Genomic DNA, 26,050 nt, shown 5'->3' with positions numbered 1-26,050 from the left:
CTTTCTTTAATCTTCAACTATTGATATCTTGATCTCAAGTCTACTTTTGAGAATACCTTAGCTCCTTCCAATTGGTAGAACAAGTCGTCAATCTAAGGTAGAGGGTATTTATTCTTCACCGTCACTTTATTCAACTCTTGGTAGTCAATGCGCAGTCACATGGATCCATGTTTTTTCTTTACAAATAGTACGGGTGCTCCCCAAGGTGAAACGCTTGTTTTGATGAAGCCTTTGTCCGGTAACTTTGGCAATTGGTTTTGTTCTCTCGTAGTTCTGCAAGTGCCATTTGATATGGTGCCTTTGAGACAAGTGTAGTACTCGGTAGCAACTCGATAGCAAATTCAATCTCACGATCTGGAGGTAAACTCGATATATGTTTTGGAAATATGTATGGAAATTCTTGTACTATGGGAATTTTTTCTAATTTTTATTCTACTTGTTCTCCACCGACAATGTACACCAAGTACCCTTGGCAGCCCTTTTTCTAATAATTTGTTCACCTGTATAGATGTGATAAGTCTAAGCAATTTATTCTTCTCTTCACCTTGAAAGAAAAATTCAGGTTGACCCGGTATGGAGAATTTTACCCTCTTTGGTCAGCAATCAATTGTAGCATGATGAGCCAACAACCAATCCATCCCCAAAATTACATCAAGTCTCGCATCTCCAATCTAATTAGATGCACTAGAAGTTACCTATCCCCTATCTTTACTTGACAATTTCGACATATAATATTTAGACGCACTGTATTCCCAATAAGGGTAGTTACGGCTAATATTTAGATGTTCTGTATTGGAGATGCATGGTAGTCTTCTAGCAAGCAGAAGTTTGGTAGGTGCAGTGTTTAAAATATCTCACATTCTGGGAGACGGACAGGTGGTGTCCATGTGAAATTCTGGTAATATTTGGGAAGGTCCGGCAATGTGCAGAGTCCAGAGGATAGGATTATCATCCAGCTTTTGGTACTCAAATTCACTTCATATTTATTATTCTTCTTTTTAATATTATCTGTGTTTTTTTAGGAAAACAGTGAAGTTATCTCTAAATGGCAGGTGTAAAGAGACTTAGTTGGCAGGCTGAGGGCATTAAAGAAAAATATTACTTGATCCATCAACCATCAGTTATTCGTAATAAGGTAGGAGTAGTGCCAATCGAGGAGAAGATGAGAGAGACTAGACTAAGATGGTTTGGTCATGTGAGAAGGAGAGTAAGAGACGCTCCTGTGAGGAGAGTTGATGAAATGGAACAATTAGTCACAAAAAGAGGTAGAGATAGACCCAAGAAGACTTTGGGAGAGATATTAAAATTTGATATAAAATATATGGATCTAAATGAGGATATGACAAAAGACAGAAATATATGGAAGTCTAGAATTCATGTAGCCGACCCCACATAATGGGATAAAGGCTGGATATGTTGTTGTTGTATCCATCAACCATCACCATGCATGTTAATAAGAGAGTATTAATTGAAAACTTAAATATATAATTGTTTTATCATTTATTGCAATTAACAACTCTATGATTTCTGGATACTTGGTATCCAGCAAGAGCTCGAGGACGCACTGCATCAGTCAGCAGGACCCAACAGAGTAATTCAAGGCAGACAGCTTGCGGCCACTGTGGGCAATATTCGCACTCTTCAAATGATTGCCCTTCACAGCCTTCACATTCATTTGGGTCTCGGCATCAAGGAGTGAATGAACAAACTGGTGACATTCTATAACTTTTGTTTTCTACTTTTTTCTAGAATAGATTGTTCCTTATAAGATGAAGTTTGATACTTTTAAGAACACATTCAGGGACGGTTGAGCTGTCCTCCAAGCATTTGTGCATGCCTATCTCAAACAGTTGTCCCTTAAAAATTATATGTGACATGGACTAGGGTATGAGTGCCATGTTGGGTTTCCTGAAACCATTGATATTTATTTATCGTGATATATATTTAAAAATTGAGTACTGGTAGGTAGGTCTACTATGAACAGAAGTATAATGAATCATATGATGCCATAAAATAAAAGGGCAAATTTCACTCAGCACACTTGAGGTTTAGCAAAAAATCACAAAACCCAATGAGTTATTAGAAATGACAGGGACCTCCCTCAACTTTATGAATTGCATATCACTTTGCCCCCAGTGTGAGAAACGATAGTTAAAATTTTTCAAACACACGAAATACCCTTGTCTCTCTACTCTCTTTCTATCTCTCCCTTCCCCCTCCCTCTTCCAGCAAAATTCTCCCCTCCTGGTGTCTGCTTGTTTCTCTCCTCTCTTCTCCCTCTCTTTCCTTCTCCCCCTCACCCTAATCCATCCTAACCCAACTGCTACCACCATTGCATTCTGGTAATGAAAACCCATCGATGGCAGCTGATTGGAGAGAGAGAGAGAGACATACCAATGCTGCCACCGCCATGGAGAAGCATCACTGCTGCCACCTATTTGTTTCTCCTGTCTCCCTCACTATGTCTCTCACGCTTCCCCAGCAGCAACAGGGTTGTGGACCCATAAGTTATTCAAACTGCAACCCAGCCTCCAAATATCAACAATGCACCAAAAAACCCCAAGCTTGCTGTAACACCCTGAAAAGAGTACCAATAGCTAACTCCCAAGCAATCAACAGGAAATGAACAAATTTACTATTTTTAAGCCATTAAAGTGGTTCTGCCATGGCCAACCCACAAGGGCAGAAATCATGGCCTTTGTGGCTTGTTTTCTGCAAGAAGGTTTGGCTCCTTGGTTGCCAAAAACCATGGCTCTTGCGGCACAGGGAGAGAAGAAAAATGAGAGAAAAAGAAAGAGAGAAAAGAGAATAATAATTAAGGTTGACATGGTCTTAATTTTTTTAACTGCAAGGGGTTATTTATCATTTATGATAACTCAGGCTTTTGTGTTTTTGCACCAAACCTCAAGTGCTGAGTGTAATTTACCCAAAATAAAAAGATGTCATTATTATAATTCATCTTAAAATAGAAAGAATTTAGGGGGTGAATGGGACTTCTGTTGGCCACTGTATAACATCCTTGAATTATTTGTTACTCTCAAATATGAGCTTATTTTAGAGTCCAATTTGACAGGTTGGATACTTCTCATGCATGCTCGCCTTCTTTACAGTACATACGCATGAATATACAAGTGGAATGGAAGAGCCTATTTAACACCGGAAATTTACCAAAAATAGGAACACTAGGAGCAAAGTAACTTGTCATTTGTATCTCTGAAAAGTGAATTTTTGTATTCTTGTAGAATAGGTTGCACCAGTGATTATTTGTCTTAAAGCTCGTCTTCTCTAAAATAGTCTCTGAACTGAACTATGTCATGAATTCCAGGCTCTTGTTGACTACTAGTTATTTGAGTATGTTTAGAATGGCTTCTCCATCACTGCTAAAGAGGTTGACTGCCTGGTTCTGAGTAGCGTTTCTTCATAATGCAGGAGAATCTTCAATTCCTTGTGATACGTGCGGTGCGCCATGCATCATGCGGACTGCAAATACTGCAAATAACAGGGGAAGAAAGTTTTACTCCTGTCAATCACAGGGCTGCAACTTCTTTGTGTATGTCAAGCTAGACTTGTTATTTTTCAAAAATGAATATGGAGTCTGTTCCTTCATTCTTTATGAGACAATCATAAAACGCTCATGATACCAGTTTTGAACTCAGTGAAGAACAGAAGAGCCTGAAGTTTTAACTTGTTATATATCTATATATATGTTTGAATGGTATAAAATAAAGGTGTGTGCTTGTTGAGAAACTTGTGTTGAATAATACTCTTACCGGGTGGGTGGTGGCTCACAATGCAGATGGGTGGATAGCCTAAGCAACAATGGAGGAAGAAGACGTGGTCGTGCAAGTATGAGCAGCGGCTCGGCATCGAGTTCCAGATTGGGCGGGCGGGGACTAGGCGGGGGAGGCCATGCGTCTGACACGACGACGACCTTTGTGTCGGCAGCAACAGGTGAACCCATTAATCCCACATCAAATAGAAGGCGTTGTTATGTATGTGGGGATCCATCACACTTTGCTAATGCATGCCCTAATCGTGGTAGTTAGCAAGTGATGTCTTGCTAATGCTATTACAAGTGTGTCTGCAGTTGGGTGCTGCTGCGATTAGGACTTCTTTTTGTCTGTTTTTGGGCAATTCGTTAGTTTATATGTAATGCATTAATGCTAAGTGCTACTAATATCTTGCAATTGTAACCATTGCATTCTCACTCATGGTCATGAACCAATCAGTAATACGGTGGGTGGGTGATACAGTGCAATGCTATCGTGCTCGGAGATATACAACATATAGCCAGAGAAGATGTAGCTTTAAAATGTGCCACATTCCATTAAAATTCGTTCTTGTGGTTGTGGCGTTCGTTGGGTTTCTTTGAAATTGAATTACAAATGCATCCCAAGATCTCGCCTTTTGCTCAATTGAATTAGAAATTTTACAATTAATGTTCTTTATTTACTCTGATAAAAAAAGAAAAAGAAGCTACTTTGCACTAGATTTTAGTTTTTGGAGTTCTTTCTTACTATTGCCAGAGGAAATATGTAGCATAAAGAAAACTAGACGGGTTAAGATTCCCGAAGTGACATTTTGCATGCAGAAGTGGGCAATGTCTTTTTGGCCAGTATAATTTTCAGATCCTTTCTTTCTTCAAACGGAACGAATAAGGATAGAATCAGACTGATATCCCAAGTTAGGTGCACAATAATGAGTAACGGATGGTGTAATGATTTGCACAATAAATTGGTATCTTAAGATCTAAGGGTGTTCAAATATTGTTTGGTTTTGAAGTGTTATAGTTTTTAGTTCAGTCTCGACTTAAACTGAAAATTGGTTATAAATTAAGCTAAGTTATAATTATATCTATATAATATATAAATAATAAATATAATATTAATAAGTAATAATATATGTGCATACATTCTAGTGATACAAAATAGATTTTTGTTAGTCTACCCTTGGGGGTAGTTTTGGGTGTTGATATTGGTGTTTTATGGTGTACCTAATTGTAGCAATTTCATTTATTATTTCATGTAATATAATTAGCAATCAGGGTCTCAATTGTTAGAGGCATCGTTATTAGCAAGCCTTCTTGGTGGGGATGTGTCTATGTAGATTGTGGATAGAGTTGGCAAATGGGTCGAGTGGCCCATGGGCTTGCTCGGCCGACCATCCTCCCAGCTCAGTTCGACTCAGTATTATAGCAAATGGACCGGGTTGGCCTAGCTCCAAGAATCTAGGCTAGGTCGGTCCAGGCCAGTGCTTTGTGGCCCACGGCCCAACCCAACTTGCAAAATTCGACCCGCGAAGAAAAATCATGCCATCTTATCTATTCCTATGGAGGCTACATCAAATGATTTGATGCACCAAAATGGCTCGGCAAGCCCACAGCCCAACTCATATATTAAAGGTCATAAGGTTATGTTGAGCCCCCATTTTTCATTGCCCAGCCTGACCTGCTTCATTCGCAAGCCAAATTTTGCTTGGCCCACGAAATGGGTGAGTCAAGCAGGCTGGCCTACTCATTTGCCAATTCTAATTTGTGGACAATGTTATCTATAATGGGGACAAACCTTATAAATTGATATTGTTAAAGTTAAGTTGCGGGATGTTTTGTTCTTGATGAAGGAAAAATTTTATATATTTAATATTTGAAAATAAATTATATTTTATTTTTAGAAATTAAAAATGATCAATTCAATCAATGCTAAAGATAAATTTGCTTTCAATGTTTACAAAATCTTTTATATTTATTTTGAAATCAATTTTTTTTATATTTGTGTTGAAATCAAAAATGTGTTAAAAAGTGTTCAAATATTTTTTATATCATAAACACTTTATTTGAAAGGCAAAACGGTTGACATGTTAGTAAAACTATCGACCATTTTGTGCCTTTGAGTTTTCGACTATTAAAGTAAGGCAAAATTGTCAACCAATTTGTTAAATCTATTGATCATTTTTGGCCTTTTAATAAAAATAATTAATTGTACTCTTAAACTATCGACAGGGAAAATTCCAAACCTCGGTTGTTTTTTCGTAAGTTCAAAAAATATTGAAATCTATTGTATAATGTTGACTTCTTATCAAAACTGTGGACTATCTTTTTAAAAATGTCTATCATTTTCCCAAAACCATTGTGTGCTTCAGATTTCTCGAAGAAAATTGATGATTGGTTTAGTAAATTGTTGATCGTTTTTTGATTGACATATTTAATAGTTAGTTTTGCAGGCTTTGAAAGTCTCAAACGACTCCAAATAATGGCTAGTTAATTCAAGCTTAAAAGAAACCTATAAATACTAGCCCAAAGATGCACAAGGTTAATGAAGTGATAAGGGCTTACAAATGTTTTCATTCACTTTAAATTTTTTTCTTAACCAAAGCTATTTATCTTATGTAATATCTTGTTTAAAGTCTTTGTGTATTTATTTGAGAGATATTGTAACTGAAAGATTCATTTATCATATCATCTCTTTTATATTCATTGTTGTAATTTTCAGCGATTGTGCTAAAAGGCCTACTTGGGTATAGTTAGGAGGTTGTAAATTTCTAATAGTTTTGCTAGATGACCTATTTGGTAAAGTAGGAAATTATAGTAGATTTTGAAATTTTTAATGGGGAGAAAGAGTAATGGAGTAAGTTGAATTGAGCCAAACCACTTTAAATCTTTGTGTCTGTTACATTCTTGGTTTTTCCATTTTCTAACTTACATTTTTTTGTTTTGTTATTTACCTTTAAAAACCTCTACAAAATTTAAAAACACCTAATTTACTCCTTTCTTGAGTGTGTGGTGCCATTGATTACACAAAGCTAACCTGAAATTTGATGACAATAGATGAAATGACAGACAAGATCAAGAAGATAGAAGGACAGCAATGGCAATAGCAGAGAGATCTTAGGAGCTTTTAGCTTTTAGCAAAATGAAGAAGGAAGAACAAATTAAGACTAAAAGTTTTCAGTTAGAGATGAAATTTGCTTCCATTTCTATCGTGGTAGTTGGGATAAGATATGTGTTTCCAATATTTAGTGAAATAGCCCTAAAATGACAACGACAACAAATGAAATGACAGACAATGTAACGGCCCATACTCGGAGATCCCACTAGCACAGGACATCTAAAAGGAGGTCGCTAAGAGTATAGGTACAGATAAGAACTCAATTTAAACCATCCACACGGGATTCAATAAATAACATAACCCACAAAAGTATATATATACATTTTTCAAAAATATATCCATTAACATGCTTGGAAATACTAGCCATGCACATCATAACCATCCACATCCATTAATCAATCGAAATATAAAACCCAACAAAGGCACACATGACCACATCATAGATTTCCCACCCTCCAAGAATGACAATCAAGATTATAAGTTGATGGAAGTGCTTATTAGAAGCTTGCATGATGATTTGAGGGTGGATTGGAAGAATTGAGGGTCCGTTTGGCTAAGCGGTTTGACCGCTTTTAAGCTATACTAATAGCTTTTCCGTTGTCAAGCTTCTTTTATTAAATGTTTGGCAAACTCAAATAACTTAAACGCTCAACAGCTTAAACGCTATTTGAATAGCTTTTTCAAAAGTTCCTCCTCCTCAACTTTTGCAAATCGCTGTAGGAGAAAACGCTACGTTGACCATGGAAATTACCCATTTATCCTCAACCAAAACATCTATTTCCAACCAATATCCTTCATCTTCAACCTCTGCAACCAATTTCCCACTGCCACTGTCGCCCGTCGCCATCGCCCCCACCGTCGCCTCCAGCTCCTCCGTCGCCGTCGCCAAGCTCGGTCGCCGCAAGCCGGCTTCTTCACCTCCATCGCAAGCCCAATTTGGCCGCCTCAGTCCCGCTACCGCCATCGCCGCCTCTGCTTCCAGATCTGCCACCGCATGCCACCTAGCGTCGTCGCGTCTCTGCCGCCTACTTCACCTCCTCTCGCGGTCGTCTCCTGCGCCGTCGCCGTCCCCTCCTACGCCGTCGCCCATCTCCTTCTCTGTTGCCGACCTCCTTCTTCAGTTCTTCACTGTGTACATATGTATATATATATATATAACATGTAATACTATATATATATATTATAGTTCGTATATAACATATATTATATATAGCAATAATTTTATACATAACATATAATATATATTAATTTTAATAAAATATATTTTTGAAGAATCTAATATAATATATATTTAGATTTTTATGAATTAAATCCAAATTTATACATAAAATTTAAAAATTATATATTTTTAATTATGTTTTATAATTTATTAACTGTAAGTATTTTAGCTATACATCAATTTAATTTTTTTTAAAAAAAATTATATTTTTTAAATTTTATCTACATTATTTAATATCATGTCTATTTTAGTCTTTTTGTCAAATTCTAATAGTTTATTAGCTTTTACAAACCAAACACATAATTTTACACTAATAGCTTAAAAGCATATTTATCCAAACACATTATCGGCTTAAACGCTACTTAATTTAAACGCTATTACACAACTTAAACACTACCCAGCTTTTCAGCTACCAAAAAAATGCCTAGCCAAACTAAGCCTGAAAAAAGAAACGGATGACTAGAGGGGCGGATCGATTGACAGACAAGAGGCAATTGCCAACCGCCAGAAGCCAATGCCTTAATCAGTCGATAGACTCGCCCTCATTTGTCGACTGGCATAACCATTTCTAACAAATGGTCGATAGATGAGGCTTGATCTGTCGACCAACAGAATGCAACTTACCCCACACACCACAAACTAGCCCCCCAACGGTCAACAGATGAAAATGAACTATTGACCAACAGAATGCAATTCCCACTACCGATTGACAAACACAGCCAAATCAGTCGACCGACAGACACCTTGATATGAAGATTATTACACACAACCAAAAATATATACAAACAGCACCAAATTCTTACACGCAACTTAACTTTAACAATATACACACCATTCTTGTGAGAAGATGGAGTGGACCAAAACCCCATTTAGATTACGAACACGATTTATCAAAAAATTGTGAAAAAATACACTATTTACAAACAATCGAGTTGAAACCTTCTTTACCAAGACAATGGGGTTTCAAGTATCCAAAACCCGAAAACAATCCATCCAAAGACATTGAATCAATCGAAGAATCAGGACATACAACTAAAAGGAAAAAGAGGAGAAGGAGAACTTACATAGGAAACAAAGAAAGAAAGAAACTTGCTATATAAAAAGAAATAATAGAAACTTGCCTTTGATGATATCGAGACGGTTAAATCGAAAAAAAAAAAAAAGAGGCCACAAATCAAGCTGCTAGGACTGCAACTCAATCTCCTTTTAGAAGCTCCAAACGAAGAAGAAGATCCCAAAAGAGAACAAGAGAAGAAAGATGAAAGAGGAGAGAATGAAGTGAAGAGAAAAAGCTTGCACGTTAAGCTCCCAAAATCTGTCAAAATGTTCCTTTTAAATCTTTTCCTTTCCCAATTTTACCCCTACAATTATATATATTGGCACACACACATAAAATCCCCTTTAAATAAAACATAAAACAGATATATATCTATATACATATACTCATCCGGCAACCCACTTTCTCTTCCAATTTAAGCCCACATTTTTTTACTTTTTCACAAACACACATACATTCATGCTTTGACTCTTCCTCACTCAATTGATTTGACTTTTCTATTGCCCAAATAAATACCTAAGAGGGGGGGTGAATTGAGTTTTTTTAAAATAATTTACTTGTGCTCTTTGTTGAAAAATCTTTTCAATGTGATCTTTTAATTTGAGATTACTATAAATGTGGAAATCGATAAAACATGCAACCACAAGATACAAGAGAATTTTTATAGAGGTTCAGCTCTATAAAGAGTCTAATCCTCTTTCTCAAAACTAAGTTTGAGGTTCCACTAGGGAGAAAATGACTTTAGCTTTTAATTGGAGGTAAAACCAATAGAAAATCCCTTGCCTAAGCAATAATAAACACTACCTTACCACTAGCACATACAATCTCCTCACATACAAGTAAATAACAAACTTACAACCAAGAGCTTCAATCAAACAAGTAATCAGCAACAACAACAAATTGTTCACCAGCACTTGAACTCTCTTGTTTGAATGCTCTTCAAAGTTTGTTCTCTACTACTCATCATGAACAACTGATTCTTCTTATATAGTGACCAGTAAAAGAAAATTACAAGCACACGGAGAGAAGGAAAATCTGAAGGCATTTTTAAATTACTTTAGCTTTATCTTCAATTTTTTCAGCAACTGTTGGGGTCAACATAAACATAAGAGTACTTTGTACACAAGGTTAAACTAATAAAGATGAGGGGACAAACTGTAGCATAATTGAACATAAACTTTATGGAGAGAAAAAGTAGAACAAATTAGAATCTTCAAAAAGTTAACTAAAAGTATCTTTATTGTGAAAAGAAAGCTTTACCTTTATGCGTGAGAATTTCAAGTCTTGTAATACCCCGTATTACGTAGTGTTAAGTAAGTTCAAGAAACTGAAAATCGATTTGAGAATTTAGTTAATTAATAGCCAAGTCAATGGAAGAAAGTACCCTAGAATGTAAGTATCTAAGGAAAAAGGTATGCCATTGATGAGCGTCTCTATATGAGATTTATAGCGTTGAAAGAAATCAAAATAGAGACAGTTTTCGGTACAGTTATGATTTAGCCTGAAAAATTGAATTATCATAAGAGATTTTTGAAAAATCAATGGAACTCTGAGGGGATTCAAGTTTTGCATAAAGATCAACCCTAAAATGGTTTTGGGATGAAACAAAAGAATTTGCAATCAAATCATACATTCAGGCCTAACTGTAATTTTTAATTTAGTTGAAAATGTGTTGAAAATGATATTTCCCCAAAATTTCTGGGCCAATTGTGAAGCATGAAATTGGGGGTTCACATGGTAAAATATCAAAGTCTAAGGACTTGAAATGCAAAAAGAAGTTTCAGAAAGGCAAAAGTGCAATTTAGCAAAGTTGCAATGTAAACACTGCAACAAAAAAATTGACTGTCTCACTATGCACGCTTGTCGCTGGCCAGCCAACTGTCATAAACCCTTGGAAATAGCCTCAGGCCATTAAAGACATGTCAAGGATGCTTGGCGACCAAGGATTGGCCGTTGATTGGCCAAGAGGTGGCCATTGAAGAAGTGTTAGGGATGCTTAGTGACCAAGAATCGACTATTGATTGGTCGAGAGATGGCCAAATTTTGGCTAAAAATAGGCTGAGATTTTCAAGGTTTTTGGAGCATCAAATCCGTGTGTTTGAGAGTGTGGATAATGGACTTTTGTTCCCCAAGTTAAGAGAAAGAATTCTGGAGAGTTTGGTGCGTTTTGGACTGAAAATGAGGGAGATCCAAGGTTACCAAAAAATAATCGCCGGAAGTCGAGGCTTTGACCGTTCGATCGAGGTTTTTTTAGTGAATTTTTCGAGCAAAGGAAGGCACCATTGTGATTGACTTGAAGAGATTTTCAAGGTGGTGTGATTGGGAAAATTTTTTGGTCGCTAGCGGCGAAGTGTTTTCTAGAGAAGACAAAGTGCGTGAGGTACACGTGTTGTTTAATACACGCAGGGCGCGTGGGTGGCGCATGAGAATGCGTGAGGTATCAATTTTATCCGAAATTAATTTTAATATTTTTAGAAAAATATTTTATGATTTATGGTGGTGGAAAATTTGGGAAAAACCTTGTGGAAATATTTATTTTGAAATTATTGCGGGAAAAATAGGAAGAAAATAAGAGAAAATTATGAAAAAAATAGATATTGATACTTCCTTGAATAAATATAATGTCTAAGGATCGTTGAGGCTTGAAATTGAGTAATAGTACGATTGTTCGAGGCCTAGCACAGGAATCGAGATTGGGTATGAGAATCGAGGTATTTTGAGTATATTCAATGTGAGTGGCTTTACTACTAAAACTTGATTTGTTCACGCAAATGGTTTGTTGTGAGCAGTTCCTGAAAACTTGATTTATTGTGAGTGGTTTTACTATTAAAACTTGATTTATTCATGCAAATGGTTTGTTGTGAGTGTTTCTACCTAAACTTGGTTTATTGTGGGTGGTTTTATACAAATGATTTGACATGTGATAGGTTGATTTCATGTGAATGGTTCATCCAAAATGTTTATTTACATGTGCATAGAAATACACGCATTGAAATGTCATTTTATGTGGTGCATCATTACATATTATGGTTATGGCATTGGCATGTGCATTGAAAATGGGTAATATTTTCAGATTGTTTTTGAGTGGGAACATAATCCCTAACGTGGTTGTGGTGTGATACCTGGGTTCATGCGTTAATATTGACCCTCCCGTGACAAGAGTGGTAACAATTGTTCCCGTGGTGTCGAGGAGATGCGTTGATGTTGCCCTTCTTAATCTAGGACTGCATTATGTCATTGTGTCAATATGGTTATGTTGCCTTTAAAGAGATTGCTCTTTCCCTAAGGTATGGGTTAAGTCTTGTGTGAGATTCTCTTGAGTTGGGACATGTCGGGATATGTCAGTTTATTCATAGTCTTGCATATATTTATAAAAATATTTTGAACCTTCGTTTAGATGATTCAGTATCTAATTTGGACTATATTCCTGGAATATTTAAACGTTCCAGGTGAAAGTAGCGGCGACAAGAGAAAATAAGTTATTGAAATGTAGACATTATTAGGTCTTTAGCATATCTTTTGACTATGTTGAAGGTATTTAGTTGTTACTCCTGAGAGATGAGTCTCTATGTATTTTATTTTAAGATGTCATGTTAAACAATGGTGCAGTTTCTATGTTATAAATAAAGTATTACGGTTATGTACCATTTGAGGTTTTGATCTTACTTTCATATTTATGATGATGTTACCAGTCTTAGCTTATTCTTTTTTAAGTTTGATATGCTGAGAAGGTGAAACAAAATTTTTGGGAAATGGCTTATGTATATTGGATTAAGTAATTGTGGAAAAAAAAATAATTCCCGAAATCCCAAGTTTATGCCACGCTTGAGAAAAATGAGGTGTTACAGGTCTGAGTAATAGGGTACAAAGAAATGAATGACCATGGAATATACCTCTTGGCGTGCATCAAACACAAAAGAGAAATCAAAGATGATCATCTAACTTCGGTCGACTGAAGTTACATCTTCGGTCAATTGAAAATCAAACGTCGATGATCTGGTTGCCTTAAGTCTACTGAAGATAATGCTTAGATTAACTGAAGTTAACCAGTGACTCTAGGCAAAAAGTTCAGTCGACTTATCAGTTGACTGAAGATGGAAACCAAATCATTCTGGTCAACTTCGATCGACTGAAAATAAACTTCGATCGACCTAAGTTACACATAGATAAGTACACATTTTTTGCCTTACTTCGATCAACTAACACATAGCTTAAGTCGACCGAAGATGTTTAGACAAAAAGGAAATATAGAGCATGCATACACAAATGTATACAACACCTTGATCATAAATTTTATAGGAATCAAAATCATTTTTGTGAGTTTTTGGGAAACAAATTTTGTAAGGATCAAAATCATTTTATTCTAATACCCTTGAGTATAACATTTTCAACCTTCTTACACTTTGATTTTTCCACAATTTTTCCTCATTTCTCTTGACTTGCCACCCTTGTTTTTTCCTTGACATTTTGACAAATCACACTTATAATTTTTCCTTCACATAAATCACAATTTTAACAAATTATAGCACACATAATAACAATGACAATGTATCCTAGACCCACTACCGGGTCATTATAGACAATATTGAGAAGACAGAAGGAAGGTGATGGTAATAGTAGAGAAAACTTAAGAGCTTTCAGCTTTTAGCAAAATAAAGAAAGAATAACATATTAAGGCTAAAAGTTTTCAGTTAGAGATGAAATTTGCTCTCATCTCTATCGTGGTTGTTGGGACAAGCTGTACATTTCCAATATTTAGTGAAATAGTCCTGAAATGTTTTCAAACTTATAGAAATAGCCTAAAAAAGTTTTTTTTTTTTTTTTTTGTGTGTTTCTTGGCGTTTTAGGGTAGGAAAAGTTTTGGAAATGCCAAAATAGCATTGTTTCAATGTTTCTATGCATTAGAGCTCATTTCTAATGTCATGGGCATCAGAAGGAAGTAAGTGTTAAATAACTAATAAGTCAGCTTTTTTAGTGCAGACAAAGTGGGCTTTTCATTTGAGTTTTTAAATACAAGTAGGCCTATCAAAAAATATATATATTCTTTTTATGATTTAGAAAAGAATATATTTAAACTTTCTAATTTAAAAAATATTAATTTAATGCAATGTAAATGTCAAATATAAAATAAATTTATTGATATATATATAGTTATTAATCAATTGATCTTAAATAATAAGTTTTAGTTATATAACTAAATAAGTGTACGGATAGTGTTGTTACCGAAATAAAACAATTAAAATTTATATTCAATGGATGAACTTTGTGGAGGTAGAACATGGTGGTAGCACGAGAAAATTAATGTTATGTGAGAGAAAAAAAAAAAAAAGAATTACCTTTGAAGAACTATTGCAAGGTGTAACATGACTTGATACTTCAAATGAGTAGCTCCAAAACCTTAAAGAAACAGGTATCATTCTGTGGGACACCTTCGACCCTTGTGTAGTAGAAGCTTTTTCCTTGTGTGAATTGCTAATCTTAGTCTAAGACAAGTTGTTTCTTTGTTTGGGAGAAGGTCTTCAAACAACCAACTACTCTACAAGACTATAATTTAGTTAGAAGGCATGTTAAATTAGTTAATATGTTGAAGAAGCATGTTAAAAGGATAAAATAAGTTTAAAGAAATGAAATGTGAGAAAGTAGTGTTTAGATTTAGGTTAAAATATCAAATCCAAAATGATCCTTAAAATAAAGGGGTTGATTCCTATTTATACCCCAAGCTAGGGGGGGGGACAAGGACACGTGGCTGAGCAAGTTGCACGATCTCCCTAGCCAAGCACAGAGAGTGATTCAGCCTAGTGGGTTAAGCATGGATTAGGGCAAAGTTACCTGTTGAAGCACTATTTTGATATAAGAGATGTCATCCTGGGAGATTGCCTTTCAACACCTTGAGTGGGGGGGGGGGGGGGGGGGGGGGGGAGTGTCCTTGTGTTGGAACATGGCACAAGGATGGCTATAGCTCAGCACCTTATGCCAGACAAGGAGGCTATGGCCCCACTTTTGGTATCGAATAGTTTGGCCCAAATATAAGACTATATTTATGATACTATATTTAAGCCAGGACCTTGTCCAGCACAAGTTGTCAGAATCTTGTCCCACACGAGCTCTTGTCCCAAACAAGACTTTCAAGCCTCACAGGGTTGGTTTATTTGCCCAATGAACATTCAAGCCTGGGACAACATTGTCCACAGGTCACAATAGATAGGTTAGTGAGATTTATTGTTTTCTATGTGGTATTTTGTACCCATCTCAATGTTTGGACACTTATTTTCATATTTTAAAATTAATAAGTTTGACTTTTTTGAATATGTTATAATATCTGATACCCATGCCCGAGTCCATGTAACAATATATTGCAGTAACTTCCAATCTATGACGTGGACAGGCAGGCTACTAGTTTGGAAATACTGAAATTTGAGCAAGATCCATTAATAACCTACTCAATTACTTAGGTCAGACACTGGGCTGCTAAATTGAAATGGGGCACTGATTTTTGTTTGTTTGCTTCACAATTCTCATTAAGAAATATCTGAAACATATGTAGAGGGTGTCATGGTGGACAACTACTTGTTACTGATGTAGCTTAAAATTTTTGTTCATGCGAAACTAATGACACAAATTACCAGTGCTTGAGGCCTTTAATAGCTATGTATGTAGTTGTTTTTCACCTAGTTACATGTTATGATTTTCTCTATCTACTTTTTTATTCATTAAGGAAAAAGAAAAAGAATACCTATAACTCGATTTTTTTTAACTCTTTTCTTTTGGTTTCCTTTTGTTGACTACAAAATGTGATTAAGTGAAAACAGGGTAGGGGTTGAGGCGTGACGATGATCACTAAACTTAAGTATAATTCTCCCCCTCTAAGATGAAGAAGGTTAAGGTGGCTATCCTTCTAAGGTACAACAAGCTCTTCCAAATTAGGTGTGAACTCACTCACTTGGAAACACAAGAGGCAGCAAAGAACAAGATAACTAGTAGAGAAGGATAAAAGGAAGAATTACTTTTCAATTATGTAAAATGGTTGGAAAGACTAGTATTTATAGGCAAAGGCATGCTGGAAGTTGAGGGATTTTAGGTATTAAAAGGAAGATCGATTCAAAAGCAAATAATAGTAAAATATCTACTTTAAAGATAGTTATTTGGACTGATAGAAAGACCAAGTAAGCTGAAGACTAATTCAAAACGACATCAGGCAAGATAAGGTCAAACATTAAAAAATAGTCCTTGCGTATATCTCCTGTATTATTTAAAGATGCATGAGATCTTCAAAATTTTAAATTTTCATACTTGTGAGGCTTTTTATGGTAATCTTTATTAGTTTTAAAAATAATATATAAAATTAATTAATTAATTTAAAAGTAATAAGTATTGAATTAAAATTTAAAGAAAATGTAAAAATTAGTTTACCTTCTTTAAGTTTTTCAACATTTTCCAAATTTTCTTCAACACTCGTTATGGTGGTAGATGTCCAAATCCAATATTGAGTATATATCAAACTTTCAATAACTTTAGGAGTTAGAGAACTCCTAAATGGATCAAGAACTTAACCCTTAGTGTTAAAAGTAAACTAGGATGCAACAGTGGAAACTGAAATAGCTAACACATCATGAGGCATAGATGAAAGAATAGGAAATCTGTGACAATTAGCTTTCCACCACTAGCAGTCTTATACTTTTTGAAATGAGAAATAAGCAACTTTGTCCTCATGGATTGGGATTTTTCTTTCTCAACACTCTCCACAACACTTGGAGTAGAAACTCGAGACGACTTTCCTAGTTCACCTTGAAGTGTCAACTTTTGCTTATACTCGTCATATAGGGTGTAAATGAATCTTCAAGAGAAGAATTGGTGTTGATGGGTAGGTTCAAACTTTCAAGGCTCGATTGGTAGCTAAAGGATACCATCAGCGTCAAGGTGTTAACTATGATGAGACATTTTCACTAGTCGTTATGCTAAAGTCCATCAGGGTGATGTTATCTATTTTCACGTACTATAACTATGAAATTTGGCTGATGGATGTCAAGACGACATTCTTCAATGGGTTTCTTGAGAAAGAGATATATATGGAACAACCACGTGGTTTTCAGTCTATTGATTCTCGTTAAGTATGTTTGCTTAAAAGATTTATCTATGGTCTGAAACAAGCTTCGAGGAGCTAGACCATTTGTTTTGACCATAAGATCAAAGAGTTTGGTTATATGAAAAATTTGGATGAACCATGTATATATAAGAAGGCTAGTGGGAATAATGTTACGTTCCTAGTTTTATATGTGGATGATATATTTATTATGGGTAATAGTATAAACATGATGATGTCTACTAAAGTTTTGTCGTCTAGAGTATTCTCCATAAACGATTTGAGAAATGCTATTTATATTTTAGGGATTCAACTTTATAGAAATAGAGTAAGGAAAGTAATAGGTCTTTCTTAGAGTTTGTACATAGAGAAAATGCTAAAGCGGTTTAGCATGTTAAATTCTAAGAATGGTCTTTTGCCTATCAGACCTAGGGTTCATCTCTCTAACAATATGTCCCCAAACACTTGATCGGGTTTAATTATATGCATAGTTTTATCTAAATTTTATCTTAACTTTGTGCTATTTTCCTATAAAAAATGTGTTTATATGAATTTTATATTATTTTAATCTTTTTGTAGGAATCTAGCAAATGAAATAAATTCAAAGAGTTTGGCATAAAAAGTAAAGAAAAGAAAAAAAGGATATTATAAAATTAATTTTAAAATTAATATGTTAAATTAATATTATAATAAAAATAAAAAAAATATTAAATATTAAAAACAATTAATATTATAATATAAATAAAATCAATATAATTAACAGCATATTAAATTTTATATATATTATATTATACTATATTGTATATTACATATTATATATTATATGTTATATATTACATTACTTATATATATTATAATGATATTATTAAGTGAGTGCCGTGAATGTGCAGGGGGGCTAAGTGATGGATGCCCTGGTTCCCGGAAGGGTGATTTTTGCTTAACTATCACAGGATAGAAGGTAGAAATCGGGATTGTGAAGAACACTTCACTAGTTACGTTTTTGATTTCTCATTGGCCTCAAATGAAAGGAGATCAAAGCCTTATATAGTGGCTGGCAATGACCCCTTAGATGCCTAAGTACATGAATGCAGATTTGTAACTTAAGCATCTACATGAATGCAAGTAATAATGCTGTAAACAAAGAGATACATGAATGCTGAAAATAAAAGAGCAATTAAAGGAAGTACATAATGTATGCAATTATGTATCTATTAAAGGAGCCAGATCAAGTGAACTGACTTGGCTCTTAGTCTTCATCTGATGGCTGGACGAAATGGGCTGATGGGCTTGCTGGACTGGGCTTGATCATGCTGGGCTAGGCTGGCCCCTTGTGGCTGCACTGTGGGTTGACTGTGCAAGCTGGTGCTGGGCTGGGGCCCCAGATGGCGCCTGCTGGTGCACTGCTTGGTAGGTTGGGGCCTCACTTGGCGCAGCTTGCTTGTCACTGCTATCGGGTTGCTGAGAACTCTCGCCAGTTGCGCCAACTCCCGTGTTGCTGTCTGAGCCAGGTGCGGCCTGAGCCTCAAGGGTTGAGACTTGAGATCCTAACATTCCCCGCCCCTTCGGAAGCATCTTGTCCTCAAGATGTAGATGCGGAAATTGGTAGGCCAAGTACTCGGTTGACTCCCAAGTTGCTTCCTCTGGCGACATGTTCTCCCACTGAACCAATGCCTCGGGTGTCTTCTTCCGGTTCTTCTTGACCACACGGTAGTCTAGGACTCGCAAGGGCTGGACTAGCAGTGTAGTGTCTTCGTTGAGCTCTGGCAAGTCATGCACCACATCGGTTAAGTTGCCTACTTTGCGCTTCAGTTGGGAAATGTGGAATACCGGATGTACTCGAGTATCAGCTGGCAAGTCCAGCTTGTATGCAACCTGCCCAATCTTTTGCAAAATCTTGTAAGGCCCATAATAACGATAGCCAAGCTTCATCTTGGCTGCAAGTGTGACGCTCTTCTGCCTTCGTGGTCGCAGCCTCACATAGACCAGGTCTCCTTCTTGGAACTATCGGTCTTGTCGCCCCTGATCATAGTAATTCTTCATTCGGGTCTGTGCCTTGGACAAGTGGGTCTTGAGCTCCTCCAGCAGCTCATCTCGATCAATAAGCTCTCGGTCCACAGTGTCCATCTTGGCAGACTGCGGCGTGTAAGACACCAATGTTGGCGGTGCTCGCCCATACACTGCCTCAAATGGGCTGCGCCCCAGAGACTGATGGTAAGATGTGTTATACCAATATTCTGCCCATGCGATACGGTCGGCCCATGTGTGCGGGTTGCTTTGTGAAAAGCACCGCAAGTATTGCTCCAAAGTTCTGTTGGTTACCTCAGTTTGACCGTCGGTTTGTGGGTGATAGGAAGAGCTGTCTGATAGTTCGGTCCCCATAGTCTTAAAAAGCTCCTTCCAAAAATGGCTGGTGAAAATTCTGTCCCTGTCTGTCACGATGGTCCGAGGTAGGCCGTGCAAGCGGACCACTGTTTGCATGAATACTTTTGCAATAGACTGTGCAGTGAAGGGGTGCACAAGGGGTATAAAGTGGGCATACTTGCTAAGTCTGTCAACTACAACAAGTATAGAAGAGTACCCCTGTGACTTTGGCAGGCCTTCCACAAAGTCCATGCTCAAGTCTTCCCAAATCTGCTCCGGCACGGGCAATGACTGTAATAGACCGCTAGGCTGGGTCGAGTCACTCTTGGCGCGCTGGCAAGTGTCGCACTCTGCCACGTGCCTAGCAACCTGTTACTTCATGCCTTCCCAATGGAATAGTCGGTTGAGTCGCTGCCATGTGCGGTAAACTCCGGAATGTCCTCCTTCCCTTGAGTTATGGAAGTGCTGCACAAGGGTAGTGCGCAGGTCATCAGCATCTGGCACATAAGCTTTGCCTCGGTATAACAGTAGCCCGTTGCGGTACTCATAGTCGCTGGCAGTCTCACTGTCCTTGCTGGCTTCAATTAAGTCCTGGCTGCGCTGGTCAGTGGCTAAAACATCTCTGATCTGCTGCCAAATTGCTCAATTTGGCCCCGTGATAGGCAATAGCTGAGGGCTGTCATCTCGTCGAGACAAGGCATCAGCAACCTTGTTTTGCGCCCCTGGTCGGTAAACAATTTCATAGTCATACCCCATCAGCTTTGCCACCCACTTCTGCTAGTTTGGGGTCACTATGCGCTGCTCCAATAAATGCCTCAAAGGCTGCTGGTCAGTCACGATTTTGAATTGTTGCCCCATCAAGTAGGGTCTCCATACCCTCACTGCCTCAATAATTGCCAACATCTCCTTGGCGTATGCATACCATGCGGCTTTGGCTGGGCCAAGTGCTTTGCTGAGGAAGGCCACTGGTCGACCTTGCTGCACCAATACTGCGCCAATGCCAATGTTGCTGGCATCAGTGTGAACCTCGAACTGCTGTGCAAAATCTGGCATAGCCAAGACAGGAGTGCATGTCATGGCTTGCTTTAACGCGGCAAAGGCGTGGTCAGCATCGTCTGTCCACTGGAACTTATCCTTCTTCAATAGCTGCGTCAATGGCCTAGCAATGGCCCCATAGTGCTGCACAAACTTCCTGTAGTAGCCTGTAAGTCCCAAAAATCCTCGCAGTTGGGAAACATTCTTCGGTTTCGGCCAAGACTGAATGGCTGTAATCTTGTGTGGCTCTACCTTGACGCCTTCAGGGCAGATCCTGTGCCCCAAGTACTCCAACTCGGTCTGCCCAAAAGCACACTTGGACAGCTTGATGCAGAAACTTTCTCGGGCTAGTATGCTCAAGACTTGCTCCAAGTGCTGCAAATGCTGGTCCCTAGTCTTCGAATAAACCAGGATATCATCGAAAAATACTAGCACAAACTTACGTAGCATGTGCTGGAAAATGTGATTCATGGCCGCCTGAAATGTGGATGGTGCGTTGCACAGGCCGAAGGGCATGACCATGTACTCGTAGTGCCCATGATGCGTGCGAAATGCTGTCTTGTGTATGTCTCCCGGGTGCATCCTGATTTGATGATAGCCTGCCCGCAAGTCTAACTTGGTGAAAATGGTGGATCCTGCTAGCTCATCTAGCATGTCATCAATGGCTGGAATCAGAAATCTGTCCTTAACTGTGGCTTTGTTGAGGGCTCGATAATCTGTACAGAAGCGCCATGTCCCATCCTTCTTCTTGACTAGCAAAACTGGTGATGAGAAAGGACTTGTACTAGGCCGTATCAGATTTTTCTGAAGCATCTCCTTGACTTGCTTCTCAATTTCTTCTTTCTGATGGTGGGCATAACGGTAGGGAGCAACGTTGATGGGTTGCTCATCCAAGAATGGGATGCGATGGTCGAAAGGCTGGCTTGGTGGCAGGTTTGTGGGCTCCTGCACCACTGTGGGGAATTTAGCCAAGACCACCTGAACATCTGTGGGTAGCTGCGGTACATCGGTGGATTGGAAACTGTCGGATGCACGTGGCTGTGATGCTATCTGTATGGCATAGCACTCACTGCCAGCCCTAATTAGTTTCTGCACCACGTTCACCTCTACTGCCCTAGGAGTGCCCTGCTGCATGGATAGGCGAACCTGTCGGCCCCCTAAAGTGAACTCCATGGCCATCTGCTTGTAATCAAAGATAACTTTGCCCAGTTGGGCCAACCATTGTACACCCAGCACTATGTCTACTCCGGCCAAGGGTATGACATATAAATCAACAAAAATATAGATGTGCTGGATTTTAAGACTTACTGCCTTGCATTGCTGTGTGCATGCCAGGCGCTCCCCGCTAGCGACTCGCACCTCAAATGGCTCAATGATGGTAGTCGGAATCTGTAACTTGTGGGCTACTTTGGTGCTGATGAAGTTGTGGGTTGAGCCGTTGTCGATCAGCATGCTGGCAACTTTGCCCTTGAGCATCGCTGTCACCCGCATGGTTTGTGGCCCAGCGGATCCTGCCAGCACATGAAGGGACACCTCTGGCAGATCCTCGGCCTCCACCCCGCTGTTGGCTGCAAGCATGTCATAAGGCATTTGTGGGTCTGACTCTTCATATTCCTCCTCCTCTGGTGGCTCTTCAACTTCGATCAGAAATGATTGGGCCATCTTGCACTTGTGGCCCGGGGTGAATTTTTCGTTGCAGTTGAAACAGAGGCCTTGCTCACGCCTCTTCTGCATCTCATCCCATGATAGGCGCTTGACGCTTGGTGGTATGCGCTTGCTGGTTGCGGATTGTGGTGCAAGCGGTGGCTTGGGTTTGGGCGCCCCAGAACTGGATCCGGCCATGGCTGGCCCTTTGTATGCCATTGCCTTGCGCGTGGCGCGCAGTTGATCATCCTTCAGCCGAGCAATATCAATTGATTGGCGCATCGTGGTGGGTCGGTGAAGCTTGACTTCTGCAGCAATATCCGGAAATAGGCCCCCAATGAATGCCCCGATCAAGGCCTTCTCTGGCCAATCTTTGACTTGTGTGGCCACCCTTTCGAATTCCCGCTGGTAGTCCCTCAAGGATCCTGTCTGCCGCATCTTTGACAGGACTTCATCATAGTCCACGTAGCCTGTAGGGCCAAAACGAGTGCGTACCTCCATTTCGAAATCCTTCCAACGGATGCCCCTGCCTTGGTTGTCATAGGTGCGTGACAGCCACTGCCACCAATGGCTCGCCTCACCCTCAAGGTAATAGGCGGCATGCTCCACCTTTTCCTTGCTGCTCATGTCTTGTGACTTGAAAAATAAATTGGCACGATTGAGCCAAGAGATAGGATCCTCACCCAAAAATGTGGGAAATTGTAGGCGTGGTTTGAAGGCTGGCCGGTTGGTGCTTGTGGGATTCCAATTGCCGCCTCGTGCGTCTGTCTCGAATTCACCATCAGAGCCCGATTCAGATTTGTGGTTTGCTGATGCAACAGATCGCCGCCTGTGGGAAGATGAACGGCTACTGCTGTGCCTTGGTGCCTGTTGCTGCTCCACCAAGATGGTCAGATTTTGTAGCGTCCGCTCCAACCGTGAGAATTTTTCGTCCATGGTGTTGGCCATGTTCTCCAAATTCTCAATACGGTCCTTGTGCGTCTGTCCTCCCGCCATTGTTGGATGACCGTTGGATAGACAACTTCTGGAAACGTCTTCCAAGCACCGAGCTTCGAAAAGAGACTGTGGGCAGACTCTCAACGAGAGCACCAATGATGGATGCCCTGGTTCCCAGAAGGGTGATTTTTGCCTAACTATCACAGGATAGAAGGTAGAAATCGGGATTGTGAAGAACACTTCACTAGTTACGTTTTTGATTTCTCATTAGCCTCAAATGAAAGGAGATCAAAGCCTTATATAGTGGCTGGCAATGACCCCTTAGATGCCTAAGTACATGAATGCAGATTTGTAACTTAAGCATCTACATGAATGCAAGCAATAATGCTGGAAACAAAGAGATACATGAATGCTGAAAATAAAAGAGCAATTAAAGGAAGTACATAATGTATGCAATTATGTATCTATTAAAGGAGCCAGATCAAGTGAACTGACTTGGCTCTTGGTCTTCATCTGATGGCTGGACGAAATGGGCTGATGGGCTTGCTGGACTGGGCTTGATCATGCTGGGCTAGGCTGGCCCCTTGTGGCTGCACTGTGGGTTGACTGTGCAAGCTGGTGCTGGGCTGGGGCCCCAGATGGCGCCTGCTGGTGCACTGCTTGGTAGGTTGGGGCCTCACTTGGCGCAGCTTGCTTGTCACTGCTATCGGGTTGCTGAGAACTCTCGCCAGTTGCGCCAACTCCCGTGTTGCTGTCTGAGCCAGGTGCGGCCTGAGCCTCAAGGGTTGAGACTTGAGATCCTAACACTAAGCCCATATGTATGCATATATATTATAATATGCGCATAGATGAAAGGAGAATTTTTGGAGACAAGGACGGCGTAGGGAATTGGAGGAATTAAAGGCTTTTGGGATGGCGCATAGTCAAGAGGAAATTAAGGAGAAGCAGCAGCGGAATTGCAATGCAATAGAAAGAAATTGAACAGCCGCGCACAGTAAATCAAGAACGCGTTGTTCCTCCGAAGGAGCAAACGGACGCAAGCGGCAAAATTATTGGATCTGTTCTGGATAGGGGCGTCTTTCATTCTTTCTTTTGAGTTTTTGTTTTCTGTTTCTCTTTAATTGTTTAGGATTTCAATTATGCAGCAACTCTTGATTAATGTTGAGAATGTTTTATTTATTATGAGTGGCTAAATAATTGTCTAGGGTTTTTAAAGGATCCTATGCGTTGAAACTTTATTGGTTACTCAATTTTTGGTTGTGATTATTACATCAACTATGTTTATTTTGTTCTAAACTTAATGCTTGTAATTGTTTGATCACCAATTACATGATTTGATATTTCTTATGATGCTAGACATAGATAAATAAGAAATAGACTTTTGACAAAATAACTTATGTTAATTGGGGAAGTCATTCACTTGATTACATGTGCAATTTGTGATTATATTTGTAATGAATATTTTCATATAATAAGTACTTATTCTTAATGTGTTCTCTAATTCTAATTCACATAGACATATAGTGAGTTAGGTTAGTTGAATAAACTTATTAGACCTAGACATAGGCTAACAAATAAATTAAAGTGCTTCATTGACATAATTTGTAATCTAATCAACCAAAAATTGAGATAATTTGATAAAGTGGATTTGCTTAGGTGAATTTAGAAAACTCTAGGTCTTAACCAATTGATTTTTAATTCTTAGTTAATTGTTATAGTTATATATTAATTAATTTTCTTAATTAATCAATTGTCCAAATATAGTTAATTATGAATAATTTTAGTATTTAAAAGATTAGTAACCAATCTCCGTGAGAACGATATCTTATTCATCACTTTACTTGTCTTGACCGCGTATACTTGTTTGTTATTCGTGGGTTATATAAAATCACGAACAACACTCTTGAAGAGAGAGATCGTATGAGTAAGGTACCTTATGCTTCAACAATTATGAGCCTAATGTATACAATGATATGTACAAGGCCTCATATTGCTTTCGCAATCAATGTGGTTAGCCGATATTAGTTAGATCTAGGTGAAAATCACTAAATCACAGTGAATCATATTCTAAAGTACTTGAGAAAAACTAAAGACATGTTTTTGGTTTATGAAGATGGTTTTATCCATATTGATGGATACACATATTTGGATTTTTACTCAGAAGTTGATTGTAAATCAACGTTTGGTTTTGTTTTTCTCTTGAATGGTGATGCTGTGAGCTGGAAAAGTTCCAAGCAAGAAACCATACCGGATTCAATCACTACAACCGAATATGTGGCAGCATATGATGCTGTTAAGGAAACTGTTTAGAGTCATAAATTTATTTTTAAAATTAGTGTGGTTCCATCCATTTTGTCACTAGTACCTTTTTATTGTGACAATAATGGGTCTATTACACAAGCAAAGGAACCCAAGTCTCATTAAAAGTCCAAACATATTAAACATTGGTTTTATCTCATTCGAGAGATTATCGCATGTAGGGACATATAGTTGCAAAAGTAGATTCGACGAATAATATAGCTAACCCATTCACCAAAGCCATGATTTAGTCACAGCTTGATCGACATCTTGAGAAGATGGATATTCCATACATGCCGACGGTGATGCACTAATTTTGTGTTTGATATAAATCAACATTAGTGGAAGTTGGAGATTGTTAGTGATGTGCCATAATATTAGATTTAGATGACATCTGACAAATATAATAAATATATGCGATGTATCTTTGTATATAATTAATAAAAGGCAAGCTTATCTTCATTCATTAAACTCTACAGTTTGTAATATGAATGAGTCTTTAGATTTCCTATTTTGAGAGTCTTATTCTTAAGGCA

General features: G+C 38.3%; 1 protein-coding gene across 1 annotated transcript in view; it reads left to right on the top strand.

The window, feature by feature from the left end:
- LOC127804120 (DNA topoisomerase 3-alpha) overlaps positions 1 to 4,436 on the top strand; it is a 119,501-nt gene extending 115,065 nt beyond the window's left edge. The window contains exons 21-23 of the mRNA XM_052340863.1: positions 1,547 to 1,711; positions 3,430 to 3,550; positions 3,797 to 4,436. Coding sequence (XP_052196823.1) covers positions 1,547 to 1,711; positions 3,430 to 3,550; positions 3,797 to 4,046 — 536 coding nt within the window. The 3' untranslated portion in view covers positions 4,047 to 4,436. The remainder of the gene's footprint in view (positions 1 to 1,546; positions 1,712 to 3,429; positions 3,551 to 3,796) is intronic.
- Positions 4,437 to 26,050: the final 21,614 nt, after the last annotated feature.

The sequence above is a fragment of the Diospyros lotus genome, chromosome 6, assembly GCF_014633365.1.
Source record: "Diospyros lotus cultivar Yz01 chromosome 6, ASM1463336v1, whole genome shotgun sequence".
NCBI lineage: Eukaryota > Viridiplantae > Streptophyta > Magnoliopsida > Ericales > Ebenaceae > Diospyros > Diospyros lotus.
This window is presented reverse-complemented; position numbering and strand designations above follow the sequence as displayed.